The sequence below is a fragment of the Achroia grisella genome, unplaced genomic scaffold (assembly GCF_030625045.1).
Source record: "Achroia grisella isolate CSIRO2021 unplaced genomic scaffold, CSIRO_AGI_Agris_v1 utg900, whole genome shotgun sequence".
Taxonomy (NCBI): Eukaryota; Metazoa; Arthropoda; class Insecta; order Lepidoptera; family Pyralidae; genus Achroia; species Achroia grisella.
The window spans coordinates 5,908,169-5,922,901 of NW_026713059.1; the positions used below are offsets into that span (position 1 = coordinate 5,908,169).

The 14,733-nt window shown below is 31.3% G+C and overlaps 2 protein-coding genes across 2 annotated transcripts; one reads left to right on the forward strand and one right to left on the reverse strand.

Annotated features, from left to right (window-relative positions):
• Positions 1 to 1,622: 1,622 nt before the first annotated feature.
• Positions 1,623 to 9,082, reverse strand: LOC131853171 (T-complex protein 1 subunit beta). The gene is made up of 10 exons (XM_059203998.1): positions 8,973 to 9,082; positions 8,659 to 8,832; positions 8,163 to 8,298; positions 6,464 to 6,683; positions 5,567 to 5,705; positions 5,279 to 5,487; positions 4,733 to 4,907; positions 3,257 to 3,434; positions 2,578 to 2,781; positions 1,623 to 2,197 (listed from the first exon to the last, which is right to left on the reverse strand). Exons 1-10 carry the CDS (start codon positions 8,973 to 8,975, stop codon positions 2,025 to 2,027), a joined length of 1,611 nt encoding a protein of 536 aa, XP_059059981.1. The 5' UTR covers positions 8,976 to 9,082; the 3' UTR covers positions 1,623 to 2,024.
• A 2,086-nt stretch (positions 9,083 to 11,168) lies between these two features.
• Positions 11,169 to 11,945, forward strand: LOC131853257 (synaptobrevin-1-like). The gene has a single exon (XM_059204100.1). It carries the CDS (start codon positions 11,340 to 11,342, stop codon positions 11,706 to 11,708), a length of 369 nt encoding a protein of 122 aa, XP_059060083.1. The 5' UTR covers positions 11,169 to 11,339; the 3' UTR covers positions 11,709 to 11,945.
• Positions 11,946 to 14,733: the final 2,788 nt, after the last annotated feature.

Genomic DNA, 14,733 nt, shown 5'->3' on the forward strand with positions numbered 1-14,733 from the left:
AACAGAAAAGTCATTTTCTCACGCATTTTTTTAAAGTTACTGACAAAATAGTTTAATTATTAAAAATATATACCTAAGCTATCGTGGCACAAAGTTAGTTACCATACTCCTACGAAACGGCTTGACCGATTTTTATGAAATTTTATATTCATATTCAGTAGGTCTAAGAATCGGCTACTATCTATTTTTCATACCATAAGTGACAAGGGTTAATAAGATATGTGAAAAGTAAGGCGTTTGTTTTATTATTGTTTAAACATTTCTTTATTTTATTTTATATTATGGCAATAAAACATACAAACCTAAATTTTCACTCTTCTATAACCAACCCCTAGTTTTTAATAGAGATATTAGTACTTAAATTTTTATGACAAAATCTTTGCCGGGACAGCTAGTATTTTGTAATAATAATTGGTTTAAACTATGTAAATGGTCATATAGTGAAAAACGAAGTGTCTGACATAATTGTAATGAACTGTGTTATAATTATTTAAAAAATGTAAATAAGTGTTTATTGTTTACAGTTTTTCTTAAATATAACACAGATAGGAGAATATTACATACGTGTATGTAATTACAGTTTACAAGGAAATTGAAAGATTTTCCAAGTTTTTATATTTTTTGCCTTTTGGAACATCTAAAACATTCATCAGCTATCTGAATCACACTTTTCTCGACGAATCTTAAGTGTGAAACACTTTCCACAAACGGAATTAATACAAAAATGTCTAAATCTAGTTAGGTAATGGTTTATTAATTAGATACCATATATAATATAATATAGCAGATTTCAGTTTAAAGTTATGAAAAAAAATATTGTAACTATATAATATACATTTCTAAACTAGTGTATTCTGATGCATAAGCATCATTTTATAAATAGTCGAGTTGAAATTTTTTATAAGCAATATTATTATTTACTACGAGCACAGATAAGATAACATTACATACTACTTTATCAGAACATATCTCTCGAGATGGATGGAAATGTAGATCTCATGACTCATTGTTGTAAATGTAATGGGAATAAAAATTAACATAGAATAAAAATGCAAAGTTATCATTTAGTTTTATTTTAATATTGTTAATACATCATGACATTAAGGCTCCCGAACACGAGCCAACTAAGGACTATTTGTAAATAAAAGCTTATTGCGACATCTTAGCTGTGATTCCGCTAGCATTACTATTAGGATTTCTTGTTACAATAAAAGAAATAAAATGCAATTATTATTAACTAAAACTAACACTTCGATCTGAAAGTATTCAATTCACGAAAGTGGAATATTATTCGAAAATTACGCAAATAGTAATGCGTGTAATACTAATAATAGCATCACCTTACCGCGTTATTAAAGCTTGAGTTATATGTTTAATAAAAAAAGTTGGTTCCTTTTTACCAAAGCGGGAGAATACTGCGCCGAGTCTTGTATTATTTTAATATGTATGATATACATTATATTAAAGCAGCCGTAAAGTGGTAGAGTTATTTAGACCATAACATACTGAAAGGTAAAAGACGCGGGTCAAATCAATATTACCAATTTAACCGATTTCTACATTACGCTATTTTTAGTGACATTTTTATTGGTCGTTAAAACAATTGAGTTTTTTTATCATCTTCTTGTTGTATATTTACTTTGAAAAAGTATAGGGATAAAAAATTTGCACATAATGAATCTCTGTTTTACAAGGTTAGTCATATATTCAGCCGATAATCATGAGACTGAACGACCGACTTTCCCTAAGATAGCAAGAGTATTTAAAATAAATCTTAAAAAGATCATACAAATTGCGATGTCACAGCATCAAATTAGCGTGACAAGTTCAAAAGTAATTTATGGAGTTATCTTGTTTCGTAGTGAAAGTAGTTCAGTTGGATGAGTATTCTCCCTCCCTATCGGCTTGATATACCCTTTATGACTAATCCTGTATTAAACTAAGCTACTGATTACGCTGATAGATCCCGGCCCTGAAATCTCTCGCCTCGGCTTCTGTATAACCCGCGCTTTATGGTTAAGTTTTTAGCAAGGGCGACGATCAGGGCCTCTGCGGCGCGGTGCGGCTTTCAATATATTGTCAACACGCAGAATCATTTCTGCGGCTTCAGCGGCTGATACTAGAACTTGTCTTTTAACAACATATGACTCTGTCACTCCGAGTTTCTTCATGTCACCTACACGACCGTTCTCCATATCTACAAACATAAAAGTGTTGAAAATGTTGATTGTTTTAAATAAACTTAATGATGATTGTAAATTGATTTTATTAACTACTCATCAAGAGGCTTTAAGACAGGAAGAATTCATTAATAGTTCACTAATAGGATAACCCACCTCCACTCATGACTATACCAAAATAGTAATATATAGTAATATATTATTGAATCTCTTCTTATCCCTTGTTCACTTCCCCCCACAGTGGACCTTACAGTAATAGTAGCTTTGGTGCTGTAGAGCACTCCAAATATTACCAGATGCTCTCATATGTATTCTTTTGCCGCCCCACATGTTGTCCCATTAATAAAACAAGTAGATTTGAGAATTTGGAATAATGTAAGTGGCAAAATACACATACCAAGACCCGTGGTATTCTCCCCCTGGGCGTGGCTGGCGCGCAGCCTGGCGATTAGGTCAGCGCTATCGTAGCCGGCGTTGTCTGCAACGGCAGACGGCAATCGCCGTAAAGCGGTAGCAAATGCCTCAGCCGCCGCTGCTTCCTTGCCGGCCGTGCGAGCTGCCACGCGAGATGCCGCCTCCGCCATCAGCATTTCACTTGCGCCTGTATCGAAGAGAGTAATCCGAGTCTTAATTATGTAATGATTTTACTGACTTAAAATATTACAATTACAAACAGATTAAAATCTATATAGTTATGCAATTACGTATGAACCATTTTATACATTGACTACTCTTATTCATACTACCATGAATTTTATTCAGAGTGAGAGATAAGTTAGTTACATAAATCCAGAATTAAAAAAGGTCCGGATCATAATCATATAACTCTAAGTCCAAGCATTGCGTCAAAGGTTTGTACATCTTTTAACACCATAAACGGAATTTTTGCTATTTCGTCTAGTCAATTCACAATCCAATTTAAAAACAAATAAATGAAATAAATATTGAATAATCTTTGTTACTCAATATAATCTCTACTTTAAGATAAGATGGTGAAAATGTGTAGGCTTTATGAGGATTATACAATACCTGAAATTAAAACCATATATATTAAAACAACAATTGCACACAGTTACCTCCTCCATAAACAACTTTAGGTTCCTTGACAGTGGCAGCGAGTACACACAGGGCGTCATGAAGAGAGCGCTCCGCTTCATCGATGACCTGTTGTGTGGCCCCACGTATGACGACCGTGCAGGCGGAGCCCAGCTCCACACCCGAAAACCGAATCAGACACTCGTCGCCTATCAATACCTGCCAATGATTAATTAATCAACCTCTTTATAATTGTATCTACATTGCAACCAATTTATCGATTAAGTAGGAGAAAATTTAATAATAATAATATTGTCTCAGGACTTTTCACACGACGCCATTTGACCAGACAGACAACTAATATAGATATTTTTTTTTGTAAACTTTTACATAATACACATAACAAACCCTCAGATCAATACAAACAATCGTAATAACATATTCTAAAACATGTAACTTGTAAAAAATAAAATTATAACTAATTTATACATAAAATCAATGTTTTTCGAGTTTAATATTGCAGGTCTGGCAAAAAAATATAAATATGTGTGTGTCTAATCCGCAAACAGTCAAAGTTTTAGATGTTATCAAAAGAAATTTGTAGCCGTTACTACTGACGAGTAAAGTCAAACTTATATAATACTAGCTACCCACGCCGGCCTCGCACGGGTGTACATGTATTATACATATAAACCTTCCTCTTGAATCACTCTATCTATTAAAAAAACCGCTTCAAAATCCGTTACGTAGTTTTAAAGCATATATAGGGACGGACAGACTGCGACAGCGACTTTGTTTTATACTAATGATCCATTCAGAGAAAAAAGGGTATCTATCATAAGTATAAGAATATTATATTTATTTTATTTTATCAATCTAATAATAATGCTATTTAGCAGTGTATATTCACACGAAATCGTAAATGTGTAGTGATGAGTCTACTTTCCAAATTAATATATGTTAAATAAAAAAATATTAATGTGCTTAGAAATTAACAAAATTTAAGTATGTTTTTTTATTGAGGGGTTTAGGCTATTATCAGATGGTCTATATAGCTCGCAGTGCTAGATGCAGTCCTGGATTTATAAATAGGCCATATAGACCGCAGCCTAGGGGCGGCAGATTTCAGAGGGAGGACGGTTACTCGATTTCAAAGGATAAAAGTCAAACACGTTTACTTATTTTCTCATGTTTTTTATACTTTATGTAAATCTAAATAAATCCCTATAGAAACTCATTTCTATCGAAACCTGTATTATCCCGTGAGTGATAGATAAGAGCAGCAGTTTATTTAACTTTAAGGCCTTCTTTACTATAAATGGAAAATTATTATTTTAAAAAGGGGAGGAGGCGGAAATTAAGTGGCCTACACTTATAAAAAATATAAATCCGGCTCTTGCTAGAGGTCTAACCTGTAACACTGCGACCTATATAAAATTATTGGTTTCGCTCTTTTTCAAAATTCATTACAATAAACCTATATCTATAATTTTAAAGTGATTATAAATGTATATTACCTGTTCGATAAGCTTGCAATGGCCAAGCTTAACTTTATCTGGTGAATCAAACGTGGATACAATTTCACCGCCAGTGACAAGAGCTAGCCGCTCAATACCATCAAAGTCTGCATGTTCAATTGCCATAACTCCCGCATCAGCAAATAGTTGCTCAGGGTAATTGTAAATTAATTGCCTAACAGAGAAAGATTTTAATTGAAATAAATTCTATTAATTGTTAATATTTAATCTATAGAAAAGTAGCATAATAAATGTGGCTATCTTCGCGCGACATATCATAAGAGGTGGCAATCTGACACAATATATTGGATTAATGACATAGTAGTTTGTTTACATATAAAACTATTTGTGCTTTTATTAAAAATGATTCTAAGAAATCAATTGTCTTTTATAATAATTAAAACTATATTTTTTAACTACAGGAATCGACATCAGTAATCTGTGAGACAAGTTAATCAATATTACAGTTAGAAAAGTCACAAAATTATGTTTAATAACAATACATAAGTATAGGACTTATTAACCCCCATATAATTAGAAAATTACCTGTTGATAAATACATTACACTTGTGTGTCAAAATTTTGTTCACTTTATCCTTCATTTTCTCTTTCTCAGCCACTTCAAGTTCCGCAATTTTTGCCATAGAGTCTACTTTAATAGTAGACCCAAACACTTTGATCTTATCTGTGTCCATAGGTGTATTAGCTATGAGGATATTTGCATTTTCTAAGCGTTTAGGTTGATGCACACCAACCTAAATTAAAATAAAAAACAAATGTAAAAATACATAATAGTAAATAATTAATAGAATAATATGTAATTGTTAATATTACTTTTTTATTCAGTAAGAATCCCTCATCCAGGAAAGATTCTTCTAGAAGACCACCAGGTATCTTAATAATCTGTATGGCTTTCAAATTTCCAGAGCCTTTAAGTCTCAATACTGCGTCTACAGCCAACTTTGTGAAATGTCTGCAATTGTCAAATAATGCACGAAATTAAATAATAATTATTATCAGTTGTCACAATCTCACAGTATGCAGGTAGTACTAAGGAAAACTTTCATTACTTACATAGAGCTATGTGAACTTACTAAGTCAAGGTAAAAGCAGACGAAATACAGTCAACCTATTATTAAGTCAATTAATGTCTATAGTTTTTAAGAATTACTCAGTAAATACATTGCTCTTAAAAACTAAAGCAATTTGATAACCTTTCAAAATTAGAATATTTCAGGCTGCAAATATATAGTGAACACTATTCTCAATTCCAAGATAGCTTATATAGATGGTAAAACAAACATAATATCTTGTTATTATTCATAAGTCAAAATAGTATTTATTCAATAATTTGTCAGATTATAGGTATTGTATTCATTATAAATATGTTAATATATATTTATAATGAATATAATACCTATAATCAAATTAGTAAAATGAAACATTAAATACAATTATTTTTTATCCATACCGCTTTTGGATCTGCATCACTAGAAAATTTATGCATTAGAATTAGAATTTACTTATTACTTCTCTGTTTATATACATCCATGACATGAGGTCATGGATGTATATAAACATATATAAACATTTTCTTTCTTAGTTCTATTGGTTAATATATAGTATAGTATAGTATAGTATAGTTGCAATTAAAATATGAGTTTTAATTATATGTAATATTCTTTTCTTGCTGAGTAGTAAACATAATTTGTATTTATTGAAATTACTCACTCTTTATGATTAGACAAAATTTTCGAGCTGAGTGTAGTTCTTGCAATATTCTCAAGGTCCAGTCTGAGTGCAGCCTCATTGAGGTTCTTCTCATGATCAAAGCTGGCATCAGATAGTGCCTGTTTGGCAGCATCAACAGCAATCCTCCACCCTGCTATAATTGTTTGTGGATGAAGCTTCTGCTCAATAAGTTTCTCAGCTTCTCGTAAAAGTTCGGCCGCTGGAAGTAAATGTTCAAATAAAATTATAAAACATATATACAGTATCTGTACTGTTAGAAAGCATTTCAGTTTAAAACCAAAAAAAGTTCTTTGGTTTAATGACTATTGCTTGTAGCTATGTAGTTATAACCTAGACTATAGTGGATGGCGAGTTAATATAAATTAATTCAATATTTAATGATATGAGATGTTGTTGAAGATATAATAGTTTTATTTTATTACCTTAAAATTGATGCTTAATCAACTAACTATACAAACTAAGAAAGTCAGATTTATCCTTAACCCCACCAAAAGCAAAATAATATTTATCCCCCAATCTATAGATACCAACCTTATTTATAGCTTTGACATTATATAATAATAGATATCAACATTAAAGATGACAAGTATGTTGATAACTTAACATAGTCAGATTTGTTAGTGAGTACAAATCTAACTAAAAAAACATGTAAAAAGAAGTTCATAACTTTTACATGCTACTGAAATTTTTTACATAGACATTACATTTTTAAGAAATGAAAAACTAATATAACCATGACATGAAAAAAGAAGTAAGAAAATGAAAAACAAACTAATGTTTTCTATAACCAATATAGGTACCAAGATAAAAGGAAAAGAGGGAGTCTAAAGTGAAATCGGAACATGATTATAAAGTTGAACCAACTATAAGTTCATTGAGCATAGTTAAACAATATTATTATATTGCATTTTATCACAGCAGTGGAAAAATAATAATAGATCTAAATGGAAAAATAAACAAACAAGCTAATTACAATTATTGGCAACCATCACCATTATACATGAACAATATCAAAGACTTCACATTACAATGTCATACTCATGGTACTTCAATTTAATAATAAGTGGGTTATCACTTATTATTAAATTGATATATATACCCTATAATTTCTCTACCATAGCAACCTTGTACCATACACCCCTTACACAGCAAAGTGTATAGGGTTGATGGTGACGTAAATATACCCAAGGATATGAATTTGTACACTGTACAAATCAAAATAGAGCAGTAATCATTGTACATCCTCATATGACAATGACTAATGTTTTATTGTTTAATTATGGGAACTATATTTCTTGTCACCAAAATTTATATTTGTCATCAAGTTGCATCATTTAATAAATAGATCTATCGCTACAATATATTTTCGTTCTCAGTTAAAGAAAGTGTTCCAAAAAAATACATATAAAAATATTTATTTGCTACTAGACCCTATACCTCCATGATTTTAGATGATTTATATTGGAATTGATTTTATACTGTTTGATATCTACATTTAGGTGACAAATCTGCTATCTTGTGGGCAAACACTATTATTAAGGAAACATAAAACTAATTAAATTAATAAAATAATATTAAGTAAATAGCTTAAATGATACCCTTTAATTATTGCAATTATATTAGTTCATATTTATGGTATCAAAACAAAAATAATAGATTACTGCAATCAATGACTTACCCAAAACAGTGACTGAAGTGGTACCATCACCAACTTCATCATCTTGAACTTTAGACATATCAACAAGAATTTTAGCAGCTGGATTGTCGACACCCACTGACTTTAATATTGTAGCACCATCGTTTGTGACTTCAACCTAAACAATAAAAACTATGTAATATTAAGCTCATAAGTTTCTTTAATGAGAAATTTTTGGTCATTTCATTATTTTTATTTTATAAATAGCATAAACTTGGATTAGTTACATGTTCATAACTCAACTACAAATAGCAGAAGAACTATTAATAATTGTATAACTATATAATATTTGAATTGAATATTATTAAAAAAACATTATTGAATTTAATTTTCCAATTTCGTGATATCTCAAAACCAATTGATTTTGATGAATATAAGAGGGCAGTGAAAGATAAGTTTACCGAATAGCGTAGCTTTACGAATGTTGTAATATTTAATAATTTCTTACACATATTATTTATAACAAGTTTTCACTAACCTGACCAGCATTTCTCCCACAAGAAACTAAAATCTTGTCCATCCCTTTTGGACCCAGGGTACTTTTTACTAAGTCACCGATAGCAATGGCACCGATGAAACTAGACATTCGAGCCACTTCGGCTTTTTCTTCTTCAGCTTCATTTTTCAAAATTCTGATCGGGTTTAAGGACACCTAAACGATTCAAAATTAAAGAATAAGGCACATGTGAAGAACAATTTGCACCGTAGAGAAGCTGTGCAAAATTTAAGCATAGTGATTGATTACTTCGTTACGGCTATTAAGTATAGAATTGATATTGAATTTATTCTTACCATTTTTTATATTTTCTCACAAAATAAAATTAGATTAACAATAATAACCTAATAAAATCAAAATTAAATATCACTAGACCAAAAGCAGAAATACCGTGTGTTGCCAGATCACCGTCTGGTAATTCAGATATTCCCCTAAAATTTGCCCAAAAATCAATTTAATAAAAAAAACATCCAAAAAACCAAGTCTGATTGACGATCATGTTCTTAAGCCCCTAAAAAATTAGAACTAGAACTAATCTGTTATAGAGCAACTATCACTTGTCCTTCCGATAGGTATCGGCATACCGATTGTGCAGACAGGTACTACTAAAAAGTAGTTAGTATACCAGAGAGGTGCAACATTATGTCAATCTCTAACGTAGGTGGGGGGAGGGCATTGTTAGTAATGTGGACTGATACTGATGATCTTATTCCTGGCAACCATAGTGATAAATTCTTAGTAAATTTATCACGATGGGCTGTCTCCGGCTGACTGACCTGTCCTCATGCTAATCTTACCATCCTCCATTCATGCAAGAACATGTAAAGTGGCAATACTGAAAACAACTGCCTAAATTACACAGTTGCCAATTTATAATTTTTTGCCTTATAAATAGAAGCCTAAAGATGGGGATTGGAAGAGGCAGAAATAGGCGTACATTTTTATCATTCCAGATGGGGGTTGGAAGAGGCAGAGATAGGCTAATATTTTAATTACGAGGCAAAGAATTATTTAATAATTTTTCATTATTGTTTCTGTTTAATAAAGATAAATTACTCACAATCAGTAAGTAATTTATCTTAAATTTTCTTCAGTACGTATTCTTTAATTCTCTAAGTATTTTAGACATCTGGCAGAATTATAATAGGATCACAACCTAACAGCATACGCCAAAGAAGTAAAGCAAAGCGCATAAACTATATTTTTTATATTACAATTTTAACGTTTTAATGTTTTTTTTTATTTTTTAACTGATTCTAGCCAAAATCGCAGTTTAAATTTTTACATACGACAATAAAATGTGTGGTCTGTAACGCCTTCGCAGTAAAAAATGTTTTATGTAAGTACAAGAACATATATAAATTTATTTACGATTTTTCTTTGCAGATTATTAATTCCAAAATGCTGGAATTAATTGTTAATGTGCTAATGCTTCAATAACTAGTCGTTACACTATTTTAACCAGTAATTCAAGCAGCAAGTCAAGAAAAAATACCGGTATTATATAGAACGACCTACAAGATATGACAAAATCATCGATATCGACTGTTTTCTAATATCGTTAATCCTTAGGGTAAATGTTGTATGCTGTATGGGAATGGGGAGCCAAGTTACGATTTTTTCTGCTCCTTTGTTTGAGGTAAAATAATTTAAGGTTGGCAATCTCGAAGATACAGTTTTAACTGACTAAATACACGAAGTATCGTCGTATTTAAACTGTAGACTAAACTGAAAAACTACTACATGACATTATAATAATTAATTATAGTAAACTGAATAATTTAAACTATTGGAATATGGGAAACAAGAGCAGTAAGTCTGTACTTGACAAATTGGAGCAGACCCAGAACCAGACCGATCAACAAAAAAGAGTCTGTAAAAACGGCTGCCGAGTACTAGAGAGAGATGAAATAAATTTAAACCAGAGACTAGATAATTTAAATAATGCAGCAGCGCAATTTAAGCAAATGAAAGATAAAAAATAAGTGGAAAGGGAATTGATAAAGATATATGAAATATTCTTTCCTGACATGACACAAAATACACTTCTCATAAAAAAAATTTACGAGTTTAGTGAACATTTAAGGTGCATTAAAACGCAATGCTACTGAAATACTTAAAAATGATAAACGACTTAATTTTTAATTTTTGAGTGAGTTCGATGTTGGTATAAGTATTTCAATATGTACCTAATATAAATAAGTTTATATTGTTATATTTTGTATAATATTTGTATTTAATTTGCACATAAATTTTATAAAATAATATATTATAAAGATTATTTATTTGTGTGATGTTAAATTACAAAACTATTTCAGTGAATTAAGTAAAGCTGTAGAAAGTGTAGATTTCTGAAACAAAATTTCATTATCAGCGAGTTTTGAGTGATCTATTTTAAAAATGAGATATTATGTGAACATTTTGGCCCGTTTAAAAATTAAAAACGAGTCAGCCTGCAAGTTAAAAAGAATAAGAACTGTGGGAAAACGATATGATGGGATGGCAATACATTAAGGTGCTGACTAAACCGACCGAAGGAACGAAGAAACTGACTGACTAATCTGCTAAACAACTAAATTTTTGTTATCGCCATTACGTGTTTTACGTGATACTTTGCATTATAGTATTAATCAGTGGATTTATAATAATAATTGTTTTGTAAAATGGAACACCAAGGCGGCAGTTCTGTACCCCGAGTAAGTGACAAACGATTAGCGCAGACCCAGGCGCAAGTCGATGATGTTATAGGTATAATGCGTGTTAACGTCGAGAAAGTTTTAGAAAGAGATCAAAAGTTATCGGATTTAGACAACCGAGCAGATGCTTTACAGCATGGAGCAGCGCAATTTGAACAGCAAGCTGGTAAACTGAAAAACAAGATGTGGTGGCAAAATGTAAAAATGATGTTGATAATTGGTGCCATAGGCGCAGTGCTGCTAATCATTATAATTGTGTGGGCTACCAGTGGATCTGGTAATAGTGCTACAAATGCTCCCGCCGTACCGCCACCACCAGCAGATTCGGGTCGATAAGCTTTGTATTTACAGATGACAACAATGAAAGTGGATGAATTATTAATAACATGTAACTACGGAATTACATCTGAACTGTATAACAATATTCACACAGAGACCAAATTACGATTAAACTATATATTTTTTACTTGGAGTATACACAAAACACTGCTCTAAACATAAAGACTTGTATTTCTACATTTACAAATTTACTAGGAAATATTTGATATACATCTACAAATTTATATATAAAAAGTTAATAAAGTTATATGTTTAGCACAATATAAACTGTGAATACTATTTAATATAAATGAAAGACTAAAATTCTATTTTGGGAAGTATATATATGTTGTGTATAATATATCTTGGATGTTGCTTTACAAAAGGCCTTTTGTAATTTTATATCATGTTAAAATACTTAAAAAGTGGCCAACTTATTTGTACCAACTTTGTGATAAATGGTTAGTATTAAAGTTATAACTCATTGAGCTTATTTATTGGCCTAAATGTAATGTTGATATTTCTACATAATCAAAATTATTTAACGTCTTGTATTTTTAATAAATTGTTGAAACTATGTAACTCCCTAATCTTCTCAGTCTATTTATGTTTGTTAACACAATTGTTAAGTATTCATTGACAATTTTGCATGATTTCTTATTTATTAAATTGCTTTTCAAATAGCATTTCGTTTCACCTAATTTTTTCTCCATGCATGTGTTATGTTATAACAAAATAGCACATATTTAGCACATTTTTAATTATATTTTTGTATAAAATTAGGGTATTATTGTCTGTTTAGCACTCTTCATTTAGGTTGGGGTGATTCATATTATTACATGTTACTGAAACTGTAATTACTACTTCATTATCTGTATATTGTATCAAAAACGTAGGAAAATTTATCAACTCTATGTCTACATTGAAAGGGAATTAATAATATAAATAATGTACATGTACATACAATAAAAGGGACCAAGACCAACAGTAATATCATAGGTTTCATATCATATTTGAGGTCCATTACACTTATTCACAGGTCCACAGTGATTAATGTTAATTATTCTACTTAAACATACTATGCTATATTATATTAGTTGTTTTATATTGTATAAGAAAAGTAATAAATGTATATTCTTTACATTTTGCTTTTCAATTACCTTATCATAAGGTGTATATTTTTTTCAGTTCAAACTTTATCAGTGTACAAGTACCTTCTGATAAATATTTTTCATTAGTGACACTTGATTCATAATACATATATTCATGTTATATATCCTCATAACTCTAATCCCAGATGGGGAACATTCTCAACTCTCGACATAGACATTACATGGTATCTATATGGCAGGATAGGTTCTGTAAATGTGTATAATTCTCTGAGAATGTTTTATTCCATTGTAGAAGGAACTTGAAGCATTACCTTCTTTTAAATTACTGGGATATGTTTTTTTAAGGGATTGTAATGGAATGGTGCACCCGTCTGCGCTAACAGTATATGATTGCAGGGCACAGTGGAGGATGATGAGATAAGGTCAGGTCATCATGGCAAATTCTCAAGTATTTAGCATGATGGTTTCCAGCAGGAACCATATAGATGACAACCTGACATGGTACATTGCTAGAAATGGGGTTTTATTAATTCACATTGCTGGCAATCCATCCCCTTAACTCTGGAATATGTTTGTGCTGGATGAATACTTTAGTACAGGCATAATAAATATTTGAAATATTTATTATGCCTGTACTAAAGTATTAACTGGAATCCCACTAGTGATTGATAAAAGGCATGAGAAGAAAATCAGCTCATATAGTCTATCGTCATGATAGACTATATGAGCTGATTTCATTAATCACTATTAAACAATGGTTTTTTGAGAAATTCACACAAGTGTTCCGAACCATAAATGTAATGTAAAATATGGGTTCTTTTACCCATATTTTGCGTCTTTGTTAATCCATCACTACAGCGTTATAATTAGGCTACAAATTACTACAGTTAGTTTTCCTATAGTCATTTATATTTAAAATTTGGAATATAGTTTTGATTCAGTTGTCCCAATAATAACTGTTAAGAAAATTTTCATTGCTAGGACAATATGTGAAATTTAATGCTGCATAGTTAATATTTGTATTGCTTTTAAATTATTATAATAAATTTACAAAAAAATATTAATAAGTTTTTAAGTACAAAAACCTATGTTTGCACGAGTCATCTAGTGCCCTTGGCATTAACTCACTTGGTTCGGGGCTAGATGGCGCTGAGTGACATGTCAATTGGTAAGAGGATAAATAAATGTATTTGTCACAACAAAGGCAATCGACGTCGCGGATAAACACATAGTTCATTCTGAAGAGTTGTTTTATAAAGGCTTATTTCGCTATGCTATACGGGGCTTGCCCCGAGGCTGTGACCTTCATCTCCTAGGGGGGCTGCGAATGAACAGTCAGCTTTTGCTATACGACAATATTTTAATGCTTAAACTGCCTTCTACCGGTTTAGCAAACCGCCTTATTTCCAATGGTCGCGGGTTCGATTCCTCGCATAGTGCAATCATTCGTATTCACAAATATGCTTGTTTGTATTGATCTGGGTGTTTCCTATGTATAAGTAATACAATAAAATCGATTTAAGCATTGTTTAACGCATTAATTGACCCCGAGAATGTTGCCTTCTTCTGATGTGTTTGATAAAGCTTTCGTTTGGGATAATAATAATGTGGCGGAAATACTTTGGAACTTATAAATTCGAAAGTGGAAAGTAGTACTTTGAATCAAGTCACCCGCAAGCAGCTGGTGGTCACATGCAAATCATTAAGAATTGGTACGGATTGTTCGCTTGCGATACCACACCCACCCACGGCGTATCTCAATATGGAATTCTCAAATCGGAAATCAGCTACCAAGGCAGCTTACTCAAGACTATAGTACCGTAGTAAACTTTATCTTGCCTTAGATGGAGTAACATTAAAATAACCCACGTATGATTCAAGTGTGACACTGTCAATTATATGCAGTAAAAAACGTTTTGGTAAATAGGTAC

What these genes read in the sequence shown, in the direction of transcription:
- LOC131853257 (XM_059204100.1), top strand. Translation starts at nt 11,340, where the DNA reads ATGGAACACCAAGGCGGCAGTTCTGTACCCCGAGTAAGTGACAAACGA.
- LOC131853171 (XM_059203998.1), bottom strand. An exon ending in CACTTCAGTCACTGTTTTGG is followed by an intron (nt 6,684 to 8,162) that starts GTAAGTCATTGA and finishes ATTTACTTCCAG; the next exon opens with CGGCCGAACTTTTACGAGAA. An exon ending in TAAAGTTGTTTATGGAGGAG is followed by an intron (nt 2,782 to 3,256) that starts GTAACTGTGTGC and finishes TCTTCGATACAG; the next exon opens with GCGCAAGTGAAATGCTGATG.